Consider the following 15,513-nt stretch of genomic DNA (forward strand, 5'->3'; position numbering starts at 1 on the left):
GAGGCTTTCAACAACCTAATGAGATCCTGTTTCCTAACCAAAAAAAAAAAAAGTTTTTAAATAAATGTTTAGATAACTAAGTTGTTTGAACCTCTGAATGTTAAAGACATTTTAGGTTGGATGAATAGTGAGTATGTAATGATATAAATATACTTTTCATGTTCTGAAACTTGTATAAAATTTTATTCTCAAATGAATATTTTGAAACTGTAAAAAGAATACACGATTCATTAAAATTTAATTATATATTTAAAAAAACTGGTGGTATAGGTCAGAGGTAGAATGAGAAAGAAAGAAAGAAAAAGAAATTTATATAAATTAGAGAATTAATAGTACACATTAAAAAAAGAGAATGTTATGAATTTCCTTTTACTACAGGTACTTGTAAGCTTCCAAAGAATGGGGCTGTTTAGAGCCACAAACATAGCAGGATAACAACTTACCACATACACACACACACACACACACACACAATTCTCTCCCCAAACAATCCAAAAATAGGTTAGCAAAAAGTAGTGGATGCTTCAGGGACTTATGTAACCTCTTAGCAGAGATGAAAAGGAAATTTTTTTTTGACAAAATATCTGTCACATGAAATTACTTTGTTAAAGAAAAATCAAACCCAATTATGGCAACACCGCAAGTTGACATGAGAAAAAGCGATCTATCGCTTTGAGATCTTTCTCTTCCAAAATTGCTAAATCTTGGTGTTTCTATCTTATTCTAACTTGGACTGCATTTATTCATCTTCTCTTTTCTGCTAGACTTTAACCTCTTGTATGCAATAATAAAGTCTTTGAACCTCTAGGAAGTTTTACACATTGTGAATCATCAAGTATGTAGTATTAGTGAGGGGTATAATGATAAGTGACACATTATGCCATTCTTACAGAATTAGAAAAACTAAGAAAAATGCAGATACATCATCATATTGGTAGGATACACAGTCACACTGGTGAGAGCAAAGGCTTGCTCAGAGATAAATAATAGCCAGTGAGCGCTTCTTATTAAAGAGGTTAGATATTGGAGGAAAGGGTTTTACAGAAAGGGGGTACTGTATATAAAGAGATTGTTCATGCCCATCAATATCTTGAAAAACCTCCCAGTCTAAAGAATTATGTGCTAAAAGTAGTAAGACTACTGAAGGAAAATAGAGTCAGGACATATTGCTTAACATCTACCCAATTTTGTACTAAAATATTAGCAATCTCATGATAATACTAACACAGTCAAATCTCAACTGCGTTGTGCACTGAGCACCTTTGCAGCTTTAAACCTCAGAGGCCCTGCTTCCTCCTTCCAGATGTGGGTCCTAGAGGATACTCAAGTCTAATGATGTTATGTTTATCAAATGGATAAAGAAGCATCAATCCACTGATTTTCATAATACAGGAAGAAATGTTTGTAGATTCTTCATTTGCCCTTGAAGGTACCCTGCCTGCATACAAGAACCATACATCTGCATATTTTCTGTTTTCTCCTTAGAGTCTATATACTTTGTTAAGGATGACTTTGTAAGAAAGTTTGACCTTGTTATAAAACATTTAATATGTTGAGAAAAAAATCAAGTTGCAGTCAGTATACCTTCTATGTTATACCAACATCATTTCTAAATGCATCTGAGGTAATTATGTCAAAGAAACTTGTGTTTAGCAGAACCAATAGATTACTAAGCAGCTAACCCAGGTATTGCATATGTGACCTGAGAGTACAGTCAAAGTAGCTATAAAAGTAGTCATCATGATAGCTAGCAACAGTTAATGAGGCTTACTACATGCTGGGCATGATGTTAAACACTTTATACAGATTATTTCATTTATTCTTCACATAATCTCTGAGGTATATGCAAAAATAGCTATTTAATAGGATAAAGAATTAATCTTTGCCAAAATGACCAAGCTGGCGAACCTTTGGACCTAGATCTTCTTGACCCTATGGCCTCTTTTTTTAATATCTGTAATGGAATATTTCTTATCCATGAAAGTGTGAAATGCTTCGATCATGGTAACTGACTGCTCTTTATCCAAGTGGTACATGTAACTAGATAGAGTTGACATAAACTTAGAAAACCATGAAGCATTGTAGAGCACGGATTACTTTTCCAGACTTAAGCTTTCTGGCTCAGATGTGAGGGAAATCTTTGTACATGGCCAAAGAATTCCAGAAGTGAGACACCTCCTTTTCAGTTCTTTCCAGTTGGGTCAGAGGTCAGCTGTGATGACTCAGGCTATGAGAGAACCTTGGAACAGACACAGAGGCATGCTTCTCAACTCCAGACAGGGTATCTGGCTTGGGGGAGAGGATTATTTTGAAAAATTTATACCCAACTGAAGCCAGGGCTTTAGGCTTATAAGCCTAGAAAAGAACATTTGTTAGAATTTTAATTTTTTTTTTTTTGGTGGTGGTGGTACTGGGGTTCCTGGAAACCCTTCTACCTCTGGGCTACACTCCTGGACCTATTTTTATACTTTTTTATTTGGAAACAGGGTCTCTTAAGCCAGTGTGGCTGGCTTTGAACCTATGCGATCCTCCTGTCTCTACCTCCCAAGCGCGGGGATTACAAGCGTGCGCCACCATGCCCAGTTGAATTTTGATTCTTCATCTTATTTAAATTCTATTTAACAACTATGTATTGAGCATTTACGATCACCTGGAATTAGGCCACATGTTAGGGCTACAAAGCTGCATAATCCATCAAGACATCCCTAGTGTGTGGAGCTAAGTGTGGGCTGGTCCCCGAGCATGTTTCGTGCCACGTACTCCTTTGGCACTTCACATACATTAATTTATTTAGTTCACACAACCCGATGATGTACTGACCATGTTCTACCCACGCTAGAGATGAGGGGACTGGGGTGCAGGGAGTTTAATTAACGTGCTAGGGTCAACCCACTGGTGATCAAGTGGCAGAGTTGGTATTTGAACCTAGGTGGTTTGGGTCCAGAACCTTCATTCTTGACCTCTTCCCTTTATGGAAGGAGACAGAAGGATTAAAAGAATTATAATGTGAGGCAATAAGATAAATGACAGACATAGGTGCATAGTGGACTAGTAGGAGAAGAGCAAGTGATTAATTCCACTTGGGGTGTGGGGATAATGGCATTCTAGAAGGAGTGCTAGCCCAGCAAAGCTTTCTCAGAAGATGTTGATGGCTCCCAGGAACAGTGGTGGAAACAGCTGGGCAAAGGCTGTGTGGGAAAGGGCCTGGCATGTGTGCAATTTTCTGTGTGACCCTGTATATTTCAACAACAGCAAAAAATGGGGTGGGGGGATGGGAGAAGATGATTGCCTAAAAGTATAATGAGCTTAGAGAGGGGAAAAGATCAGACAGAGAAAGAATTCAATTATATAACTTTGCCATACCAAGGAATGTGTTTTAATGTGGGAAATACTGAAATAAGTTTCAACAGGGGAGATAGCAAATAATCTGGATACCCGCCCCATTCCTCTCCCTCTCCTTCCCTCCCTCTTCGTGGTTCTGGGGATTGAACCCAGGGCTTTTCTACTCTGAGCTGTACCTCTAGTCCTATTTTATTTTTCATTTTGAAACAAGGTCTTGTTAGGTTGCTAAATTGTTGAGGCTGCCATGGAACCTGTGATCCTCCTGTCTCAGTCTCCTAAGTACTGGGATTACAGGCATGTGCCACCAAGCATGGCTTCTAGTTTTCTCTTTTGAGTTCAGCTGCAGTGTAAAGGATGGAATGTACAAAGTGGGGGCTGTGGAGTGAGAGCAAAACCTAGAAGCAGGGAGTCCTTTTAAGTGACTATAGTAACCCCACTGAGAACCTAGGTGATAGGAAAGAAGGAATGAGAAGAAAGATTTTTCAATTTTTGAGGTCAAGCCAATGGGGCTTGTTGATTCAGGGGACAGAGGTGGGATTGTGAGGTTCCTTCATTAAGAGTAAAACCTAATTCTTATGAAAGCCCAAGTGGTTGAAGTCAGCTCTTGATTCTTACCTGGGAACCTGGACTCACAGGGACACTGCTTTTTTAGATGCACGAATCCCACTGCAGGTAATACCTAATTCTTGATCTCATTATTTTCTCCTTTCTTTGTGCAACATCAAGAGCCCTCACTGAAGAGAACAACAATGCTTTATTTGCTGATGAGTATCGGCTTTGTAATATACAGTCCCAGAGCATTTGCCTCTGAGCTTGGGAAGCCCACTGACAGATAATTACCACCTGATGTTCAGGTACCATAATAATGACCTTTTACCCATTTTATTTTACTTCTTGAAGTCACATTCAAAGATGGGCAAATTACCCCACTTATAAAATTGGTCGAGGAAATCAGGAACCAAAAGCCAACAAAACAAAACAACAACAACAAAACAGGTTACATCTCTATGCTTACAATCTTCTTTTCCTAGGGGGCAGACCTGCTTTTCTGCTTTATCCCCCCTAAGTGGTCAGTTCCTGGTCCTATGGAGACTGAGATGCTCCGAGGCAGAACCCATGAGCTAAGGGCGAGGCTGCAGCTGGAAGTATGAGTCACTCTGCACCCAGCAAGAAAACAAGTGGCTTCAGAACTGTGGTGGCTAGGGGGTGATGAGGTTGTGTGAGGAGGAGGGCCTCTGCCTTTTCCAGGAAATTGGTCAGTGAAATATTTCTGGTGGGAAAAGACTAAGATAAAAAACAAGAAGTCTACTTACTGATACAAGAAATCAGATCATTAAATCTTTCCTTAGGAAAGAGGGGGTTTTCCAGTCCACGGAAATAGAGCTTCAGAACGCCGGCCACTGAGTTAATATCATGGTTACTCTGGTCATCAGCCAGAGGATTTTCACCTAAGAAAGTAAAAAAAAAAAGATTATGTTTTTATACACACACACTGATATACATAAGAATCTTTTAATTATGCTTTATGAAAGATTATATGGTACTAAAAATAATTGGTTTAGATATCCTACCCCATGATTAACTTAAAAACAGTAGACTAAAATAAAACTTAAAAAAATTCTTATGCTACCCAAGATTCCCCTACAAGTTACCCAAATCTTAAAAATAAAATATTGTGGGATTTATGATTTCACCCAACATTTTTTTAAAAGCTAAAATCAGTAATCTTAGTTTGACATGAACTCAAAAACTATATTCTGTGCTTCTTATCCTATTGGGAAAAAGACACAGCAGAAGCCTGTCTGGTTGTGTTACAGGGATCAGCAAAATTGATCAGAAGTATCAAATAGAAAGTGGGAACACCTACAATTAAATCAACAGGTGTTTCCCAGACTGGCCTGGGGGTGTTCATGGCACATTTGAAAGTCACCTTGAACAATGACAGATTCTGAAATCAGGTGAAGGAATAGCAAGTGGTTTTAGAATATTAAGCACCTGCGTGGGCCACTCCACCTCCCTGAGAATTAAACTGAAATAGCAACCCTTAACGGGCTCAATATAACATGCAGAGTTGAATCAAACTGCACATTTTTTTTTTTTTGCCCAGGGGCATTCTAGCTCTGAGCAACACCCCCAGCCCTATTATTTATTTATTTATTTATTTATTTATTTATTTATTATTGCAGTACTGGGGTGGAACCCAGGGGCTTTTCTACCTCTAGGCTATACTGCCAGACCTATTTTATACTTTATTTGGAAACAGGGTCTCACTAAGTTGCTGAGAGCCTCACTCAATAGCTGAGGCTGGCTTTGAACCTGTGTGATCCTCCTGTCTCAATCTCCCAAATGCAGGGATTACAAGTGTGTGACACCATGCCCGGCTAATTTTTATTTTTAAGCAAGGTCTCACTAAGTTGCGGGGAGGTCTACTAAGTAGCCGAGGCTGTCTGTGAACCACAATCCTCCCGTCTCAGTCTCCCAAGTACTGGGATTACAGCATGTGCCACCACGTCTGGCCAAACTGCACATTTTTTTTTGTGTGTGTGTGTGTGTGGGTCTGGGGATGTAACCCAGGGGCATTCAACCTCTGAGCTACACCCCCTGTCCTATTTTTTATTCTTTATTTTGAAACCTGGTCTCATTGAGTTGTAGAGGGCTTCACTAAGTAGCTGAGGCTATCCTCAAACCTCGATCCTCTGATCTCAGCCTCCTGAATGCTGGGATTACAAGCGTGCGCCACCACGCCTGGCTTAAACTGCACATTTTATTCACAGGTCTACTCTTCCTTTCTAAAGTTTATAAAAGCATATCTTGGATTTTAACACACTCTTCACCTCCTGGGGCATTTTATTTTCAAAGACCTGTTCCCTTTTCTCTGCTTTTAGGGTTGAAAATTACTGAATGTAAACTCCCCAGAATTATTATTATGATGTTTTTATCCACTGATTACAAATAACAGATACCAGGGGAACTTCCAAGGAAGAATAATGGAGCATCTGTCTGCCATAGCTGGTACAGGAGCTGATGTTTCACCACGTTTCAGTTTGTCACCCTGAATCCATTCAAGGCAAGCTCAGAGGCTGACAAGGAAGGCTGCTCTGTTCTCCACATGGGATTGACCAGAGAATTCGGCCCAAGTTTACCTCTTCAATCAAGTCTTCAAAATTTAAGGCCAAGAGAAATGGGACAGAGAGAGAGAGAAAAAAGGTAGCTCTTCTCACACCATGACTGCTCTGCATTCTTACCTTGACTTCTAAGCAGAGGAAGGAATGTACAGATGTACCCAGCATCAGAGAGAATGCCAATCATTAGAAATGGAAAGCATTAATACTAATAGCTGTTATTGAAGAGCTGGGCATTTCCACAGATCATATCTAATCTTCACAACAAGCCTGGCATTTTGCAGAAGAGGAAGCTGAGGCCAAAGTAAGAATGGAGTCACTTGACACAAATCCCATGATTTGATTCTAGGCCTTCCTGACATCACAGTGTATTCTTTTGTTAATCACAATGTGGTGGTTAACAGTTTAGTAGGACTCAGGTGGCTGTCATGAATGAACATGATTATGGCGCCAACTAGGGTTAACGGGAAGGGATCTGGGGCTGGTGGTAGGAGGAAGGAAAGAGTGCCTGATAAAGGAAGGAGAGAGGCGGTAGCTGGGAGCAGCCACTTCTACGCCTGCCGTCTAGGCCAGCGTCTCTGTGCTTCTTCTGGAACCCTTTCAGGCTACCTTTGACACACATGTCATGGATGATCAATGTCAGGCTGAAACCAGGATGCAAAGCTCATATGCTTTTCCACCTTTGATAACAAAGACTCCTGCTTCAGGCCTCCTTCCTCAGCTAGTGTGAATGAGTTCCTACCCCAACATGCACAATAAATTAATGCAAAGACAGAAGTTTGGAGGACATAAAGAATGAATACACCACTGCAAAGTGCAGAAAATGATAACTTTTTAGCATGTTTTGCTTAGAGGTATAGACATACAATTACCTCTCTCAAATGAATTTTTAATATCGTTGACTTCCACTTGAGACCCAGACACTCTGAAAATCCCCTGATGCTGAAGACCTTTAAAGACAACAGAAGGGAGAGAGGGTGAGAACCTTATCATACCATCTAGGCCTCCTTTTCCCAAGAATTAAGTGTTAAATGAAAAGACATGTTTACTAAAACACTTCTAGTGATTTTTTAAAATATAAGAACCGTAGTTTATGGCTTACCATAGAGATTGATGAATCGAATACAGCTTTCCACAATGAGGGGGATAACCTGTCCTGAGTCCTGGGTGAAGAGATGGAAGACAGTTAGCTTCAAAGGACAAGTCTAAATCACACATAAGAACAAATACCACAGTTCAATAATAATCAGTGTGATTTTTACCCTTTCAGATTCTTATATTTCCAAATCCACCCATATTAAAAGCCTTCTACAACATAAAACCCCCAGGATTTATATTTTTAAAAAGATATTTTTCAGTTCTGTAGCAAACAAAATTAAATACATTTAATACAAGAAGGCGACACAATATCAGCTTACCCTGCTGTGCCTAGTGATGTCAAAAATTAACTCATCTCTTTTACTTATATTTAGGCTTACATACCAAAATGAAGGACTCATTTTTAAAGGCTACTGATATAAGTGATCGATCGTTAATGAAATTTATTTACTTATTTATTTATTTTCTTGTGCTGCTGAGAATTGAACCCAGGGGACATTTTACCCCTGAGCTACACCTCCAGCCCTGTGTTTTATTTTGAAACTGGGTCTGTTGCTGAGAACCTGGCTAAATCGAGGAGGCTGGCTTTGAATCTCTAATCCTCCTAAGTCAGTCTCCAAAGATTAGGTATTGCAGGCATGCATCACCATGCCCAGCTTTAAAGGACTTGAATAGAACACTGTTTACTAAAATCATAGCATCTTAGGACTGAATACTTGTGCTAGTCATCAAAGATAACCTTTCAGCCATCTCGGGATCCTCTCTAGCACATTCCTGAGAATGTATCACCTAGAGGATGGTGGTTATGGAAGGGCTTCCATGGTTATAGATGCCTGCTATGGGACCCTTTCATAGATAATTAAAGCATGTCATGTATTTACTTCGTTTGCATCAGAACTTGCTCATCCTTATAGACTTCATACTTTTTATGTTTTAAGGATTCAGAAAAAAAATTGCACATATGTATATCCCATTAGATTTCGTTTTTTTTTTTTTTTTTTCAGAAGAAAGAGTCGTTTGGTCTTCTCACCCCACATCTTATAATAGTCACTGCCATCTTCTGAAACAATGTAAATTCTGAAAATGCTTTCAGACATGTGTTGGATGAGAAATGAGATGGAGGAGCAGCTGAGGCCACAATGAAATGGGTGTCAATGCCATGCACTCCACAGAGTTAATGAAAGGTGCTGAGTACGGAATCATTTTACATGTACTTTTAAGACTTTGATCTCTCAGGAATTAGACCTTTAAAGGAAACTTGGGGTTTACAAGTGATTAGCTGATGTCAGGTATACATTCATGAGGAATTTTATTCAGAAACATAAGAAGACTATGGTTGTTTTAATATATTAGAACAATTCAGAATCTACTAACCTTTCCAATTAAGCAGTGGGGGAAAGATTGGGAGTAATGCCGTTCAGCAATTTCAACTCTTTACTATTTCTAGAACGGCTAATGTGCTTCTTAAGAAATAGCTTTATTTTAGGTTTTAAGACAATCTAATCAGCATATAAACCAGTTAATGGTTCAATTACTTCTGGGGCCTGCATTAAGTTTCTCTGATTAGTTAATTTGTTTCAGGAGCATAAATTTTATTAATTCCTTAAAGAATAGCCTTAAGAATAAAAATGCATCTTAGTGTGTACTAGTTGGCTCAAAAGCAGCAATGTAATTACATCAAAATTTGCTGAATACACAAAGGGACTTTTCTTTAAGATACAAGCATGTTTCAGTAGAAGTAACCTTCATAAGAAGAATTCATGTGACTCTATAAGAGAAATAAATACCAAAATGTAAGCGATGAAAGAATATTAGTTCATAGCTCTGCTTAGTAGTAAACAAACAAAAAACCCCCCAAAGAACAAAAGATTATTAAAAGAAAAATGTTTGCACTAGAAAATTCTAAATAAAAATCTTAAGATTACATCTTATTTAAAATATTTTAATAGCTAACAGTCATTTGTGGGATTGCTAATCTTTTAGTTATGATTGGCAATTATTGCATTCAATTTAATGAATTTTTGTAGTTAAAAAAAAAAAGAGTAGCCGATGTGGTGGTATATTCCTGAAATCCCAGTATAAGGGAGGCTGAGATAGAGAATCACAAGTTAGAGACCAGCCTCACCAATTTTCTAAAACTTGCAGCAACCCTAGTGAGACCCTTTTTCAAAATTAAAAAAAAAGGTAAAAAATAGGGTTAGGTTTGGAGATCAGAGGTATAACACCCCTGAGTTCAATTCCAAGTACCACCACAAAAAAAGAGTGTATGTGTTTTAATTTAATTTCATGGTTGACAGATACTTGGATAGAAAATATTTTACAGGGAGTCAAACACTGGTCTGTTCCCTAGCTACCATTCAAACAAATCTCTTTGTGTCTCCGTTTCTCTAAAGGAAAAAAAAAAAAAATGGTTTCGCTCTTGCAGCCTCACAGTGATACTGTTAGACAAGCACCTTTCAGAGGTACAGAGAGAGACCTCTATATCCTGTCTGTCTTAACACTACTACCAGAGTTCCCTCAGTGTACTATCTGGGATTGTGAAGAACTCCCATAAGTGAATTTTTCATGATAACTGCTTTAGTACCTCAATTTGGTTTCCTTTACCTTTTTTTTTTCAGAACTAGGGACCAAAACCAGGAGCATTCTACCCCCAAGATATACCCTAGCCCTATTATTTATTTATTTATTTATTTATTTATTTATTTATTTATTTTGAGACAGGTTTTCACTAAGTAGCTGAGGCTGGCCACGAACCTGCGATCCTTCTGTCTCAGCCTCCCCAAGTACTGGGATTATAAGTGTGCACCACCATTTACCTGTTGTTAATGAAAAGTCTTTAAAATAAAAACATGTGTTTTCCCAGCATCTCAAGCAGCCATTTTCAGACTATATTAGCACAGAGGATGAAATCACACACGGCTTCCTTGAGCATTTCTGTCTTCCCCGCCAGGCCATCAGCTGCACATCTCTCTGCTTTCATTTTATTGTTCCCCTCTCCCCATCTAATTGGCCCCTGCTTATATGACATGGGCTGGTAAATTAGATAATCAAATTTGACAATAATTTTATATTGAATTAGAGCCAATAAGGCTCTTCTGGGTTAAAGGCTCAAGGCAATGGATTAGTGATTACTGTTTGGGTTGTTCAGGGGCTCTTCACTTAATTCCAGAGTTTATTTTTAAAGCTTCTCATCTCTCTATCTACCTATGATTGTATCTGTCTAGATATAAGGCACATGTGCATACATGCTTGTTTTGTAATCATTAGTGCACATATTCAATAAACAGATCTGTCTTTAAAGGTGTCTGTAACCTACCAATTAAAGAAGGCTATTAAAAATGTAGTTTCTTATGTAAATGTAGTTTTGAAAACACTGTAGCCCATCTCATAAAATAGAAAATATGAAGGAGAGTCCTTTTCCTTTTTGTATAATTTACATTAAGGTCCTTAATCTGATATTAAATGTGTATTTGGTATTTAACATTGATGTTTTTATTGACTCATGTTTGAGACAGTTTCAAATGTATAACATAAAAAGGAGCTTAATCTACTTACTTTTATTGAAGAAGATTTAAGGATTATTGCTCCTGTTTTTGTTGTTTTGTAATGGTGCTGGGGATTGAACTCGGGAGAGTTCTACCACCGAGCGATATCCCCGGCCCTTATGAAAAAGTTTAAATTTTGAAGCGGGGTCTCACTAAGTTACTGTGTGCTACCCTCGCACCTGGGATCCTCCTGTCTCAGCCTCCAATACTGTGATTACAGGCACGCATCGCAGCACCTGGCAGATTGAGTACCTTTTAAAGTAAAGCCTATTTATGAGCCCGTCTAATTTTCAACTGCAAACGTTTTTCTTTTAAAGACCTTAAAAATCTCATTAAAGCCAAGCATGAGGATGAGACTTGAAATGATACCACGAGGGAGCCGCACCCTCTCTCCCTCCAGCACTATACCTGGTGTCTTGCGTGTGAGTTCCTTCGTCCTCGGCTAGAAGCATTATCAGAAATACAGGATGAAAAAGAAGACAGAGAGTAAACACAGCAGGGATACGAGATATAGACTATGGGGTTTTACAATTCATCCAATATAATTTATTCCTCAAGTCATTGGAAATCAACTCTCTTGCTGTGCTTCAAAGCAAGATCCTAACAAATGGATTTAAAAAAAATATGTTTTGTGCCATCTCATTTGTATGAGTAAAAACAAAACATTTTGGCCTTTTTTTTTTTAAATAAAGGAAGGCAACTTTCTCTTTTGTTCACATAATAATACCCACATTTATTTTCTCTTCTGAAGACACTCAACCCAAATATTCTTTTCTCTCTGACTTCAGGAAATATTATATTGATTTTCTGGGAAAGCAAAGAGCCCCAGGATAGACTCGGACATAATGACCTGCCTCCTTTTTTGAGAGGCTGAGGCCATTATAGCAAGAAGCGTGGAGATGAGCCACCCAGGTGGCTGGTGCCAGTACCTTGACGAATGTTTCCAAATCCCCATTAAACAACTTAGCATTATACTGTGAGCGGGGTCTGGACTTCCTGTGTTTCTGGGGCTTAGGGGGAACATTTGGAGGCCTAAGGGAAGGGAATATAATTACTGAGCATGGCAGAAATCAAACAATAAACGAAACACCCACAGGTCACATCAAAATCACAAGACATGGGATCTTGGGTTCTTTCCCCACCCTCCCCATTTGTTTACTTTTATGTGTGTGTGTGTGTGTGTGTGTGTGTGTGTGTGTGTGTGTGTGCATGTGCGTGTGCGTGTGTGTGTGTGTGTGTGTGTGTGTGCTATTTGTTTAGATGACTGTTTTCTTATATGTTATAATGGGCATTCATCTGTTTGCCAGCTTATTTTAATATGTTAAGAATTACCAAATGGAATTGTGAATGATTTGTCTAAAAGTTATAAAGCAAAGGGTTCTTGTTATTACATTTATAAGTCACATAGTAAGATACAATCAGACATGAAAATTAGGGCTCTGGTAGATCCTCAATGAGAAATTAGATATAGTATTTTTAATTGCACCATAATTCTCAATGCAAATAATGTCACATCTGTTCAATACCCCTCAGGTATTAATGAGATTTCATATTATGCAGAAGTACAAGTGAGACAAACAGTTTGGTTTTGGTGCTGTTTCTGGGTAGGAATGCAGGCTTGTATGAATAATTATTTCTGTAGAACAAACTATCCCATCACATAAATATTTGTAGAGCAGTAGGGTGCACTTATTGATGCTGTGCTGGGCTTGTTCCATCTCCTTTCTGTTTGCTTTGGTGATAAGCCAGTCTTTCTGACATACATACCCAGTGCGCACGCACTACATTTGGAAACCCTACATCATCTTGGACTGTAATTGGAGAGAACTTCTTCTGTTCTTCTCTTTAGAGGAAAGAGGGCCAGGATTACCTGACTCGACTTCTACATCTGTGCTGAAATGAATACATGGAAGGACAGCCCATGCCCTCTTTCCAGATGTTCCAATTTAAACTCCTGAACTGCGAGTCATTCTGGAGGATTCATACCACACTTGGAAATTAAGTGAAGCCTTTTCTTAGGCTATAGATGGCTTTACAAAGAATTATCTTTTTAGTTCGCTTTGTTCTAATTCATTAAATTTAGTTTAGAAACAAAATCTGAAAAATTGACATGGAAGCCTAAATAGCTTCCTAAGGTATTGATAGGGGAAGAAACCTGCTGCTATAGCCTTTTACAGCTGAATTCTAAGACTCTCCCAGCAGGTGGGCTCATATGACTAATGGGGTGTACAAGCAGCAGTACCAAAGTCCCATGGTGCCTCAGAACTTAAAAGAAACCTTCACAAATATCTAGAAGTGAACATGGAAACTTCTACCAAGCAGAATATCATGTCATACATAGTTGAAATTTCTGAAATCTTTTATACCTTAAATTTATGGGTGAGGGGATCTGGTGGCATAAAATAAACCACCATACATGCTTCATTTCATCCATGTTTTATTATTTTATAAATGTTTTGAAATGTAGGTTTGATGAGGCCAAAAGATCAAGAGAATATGGCCACTGAAAAGACAATTGTCTTGTCCAGATCCCAAGCTGTGCCTGGGTGTATGGGGAGGCACCGGTGGAAATGCCCGGGTTGGTCAGGAGGCAGAGGGAATGAAGGGAAAATGTGGGCAAGAGCCTTTGTTATGGTTCTCATGGGAAAGAATGGGAGAAGTAGGTAAGCCTGTTTAAGACAGGCTGGTGTCAATAATTTTCGTGGACTGTGGAGTATCGGGGTTATCCTAGTTTTCTGGTACCTGGCCCTGGGGTGCAAGGGAACAGTGGCCCTGAGCATGAGAACGTGGTGAAGGAGGTGGTTGGGAGTAGGGCTTTGGGTTGGCTGGTTTGCATAGGAAAAGCATAGCTGCAAGCCAGCTCTTACTATGCCTGGAAATTGATTTACTCTGGGAGAGGCAATCCCTCCAGGGTTAGCAAGGCTCCAGGATATCAAAGTATCAAATACAGAAACTAGAAAACAGGTTCCTTACAAGGAGACACAAAGCTGAGGTGATCAGAATTTGTTTGGTCACTGATTCATGGACCAAATAAATCTTGTAGCTGGAGCCAAAGCCTCCAACAGCATTGGGTAATTGTTCCTGTATGACTGAGAAATACAAGGTAATCCTTGGCCAGGCCTAACAGAGGAAGGTCTTTTGATACTTCTATTTATAGCCTAAAAATGGCCTGTCCCAAAGGTCCTAAAAATATGAAGGAAATGTGAAGAGACTAAAGTTGTGAGAGGGACTTGGATGAAAAGGAATTGCCTGAGTGCTTATCAAAGTCATTCCCCGTGGGGGTGGATTATTCAGCAGACTGGTGAGCCCATGGTTCAGGCTCCACTAGGCCCTCATCAGGTGAACAGAGCCAGGACCATGCAACATTCCAGCTGTATGACACATTCTGGCTCTGGATCCACTTCCTGGCAGCTTGGTTTCCTGTATAGGATACCCACATGAGAGGAAGTGTTATCAGGTTGATGTGAATATCTAGTTATTTAGCAATGACAGTTTTCATTGCAAACTAAGATATTTGAATCCTTCTTTTTTTAAAAAAAATGGTTTTAAGTGTCTCACATTAATTATAACCTAAAACAATAGTTAAAATAATTGGTGGTGTAAAGAGATGCCAAGTACTAGGCAGAGGAAATATTTTTCTTTGTCACCGACAAGTGAAGTAAAAGCACACTAGTTTTTCTTTGATAAGATTAGAAAGGTCAGTGGCCGTGTCTTTCTAATTGGTTCACCCAGAAGTAAGAGGAGCTTCCTTAGGAATAAACTGCCCAACAGTAACATTATAGAACTTGAAAACCAACTTGCTAGATACACCAATGTTCTCACTGCCTCTTTCATTAGAATAATTTCTGACTTTTGTATAAATGGTGTCATAGAAAAATTAAAGCTACCACAAACTTTCCCCAACCCAAATCAGAATTAGCATTTAAACTGGCCCCCTACACTAATAATAGTTTAAAAAATGCTTCCATGAATGGTAAGAAAAATATACAATAGAGTCATTGGTGTTAAAAGCTAAACTTTTAAAGTGAACCAAAAGGGGGTAGAGAGATCAAATCCTAAGTATTCAGTATGCCTCTAATTTTCATACGACATAAGGCAAAGCAAGAGTGGAAAATAACTAATACTTTTTAATTTTACTTTTAATATTGGGGATTGAACCCAGGGCCTCATGCATGCTAAGCAAGTGCTCTGATGATGAGCTACATCCTATCTGTCTCCTTCCTTCCTTCCTTCCTTCCTTCCTTCCTTCCTTCCTTCCTTCCTTCCTTCTTTCCTTCCTTCCTCTTTCTTTTTCATACTGAGGATCAAATCCAGGTCATTCTACCTGAGTTACACCCTCAGCCTCATTTTATTTTATTTATTTATTATTTATTTATTTATTTTTGCGGGTCTTGGGATGGAACCCA

At 38.8% G+C, this 15,513-nt stretch overlaps 1 protein-coding gene across 2 annotated transcripts in view; it reads right to left on the reverse strand.

Moving 5' to 3' along the window:
• Nucleotides 1–15,513, reverse strand: part of SRGAP1 (SLIT-ROBO Rho GTPase activating protein 1) — a gene marked incomplete at both ends in the record, with an annotated part of 316,091 nt that overhangs the window by 40,389 nt on the left and 260,189 nt on the right. Inside the window, 4 exons of one of the 2 annotated variants that reach the window (XM_080706566.1) lie at nt 4,656–4,790; nt 7,337–7,414; nt 7,567–7,627; nt 11,516–11,549. In XM_080706566.1, coding sequence (XP_080562692.1) covers nt 4,656–4,790; nt 7,337–7,414; nt 7,567–7,627; nt 11,516–11,549 — 308 coding nt within the window. Of the gene's footprint in view, nt 1–4,655; nt 4,791–7,336; nt 7,415–7,566; nt 7,628–11,515; nt 11,550–12,036; nt 12,140–15,513 lie in introns of both variants that reach the window. The other variant, XM_080706565.1, reaches the window with a different exon arrangement.

The sequence above is a fragment of the Muscardinus avellanarius genome, assembly GCF_963383645.1.
Source record: "Muscardinus avellanarius genome assembly, chromosome: 11".
Lineage (NCBI taxonomy): Eukaryota > Metazoa > Chordata > Mammalia > Rodentia > Gliridae > Muscardinus > Muscardinus avellanarius.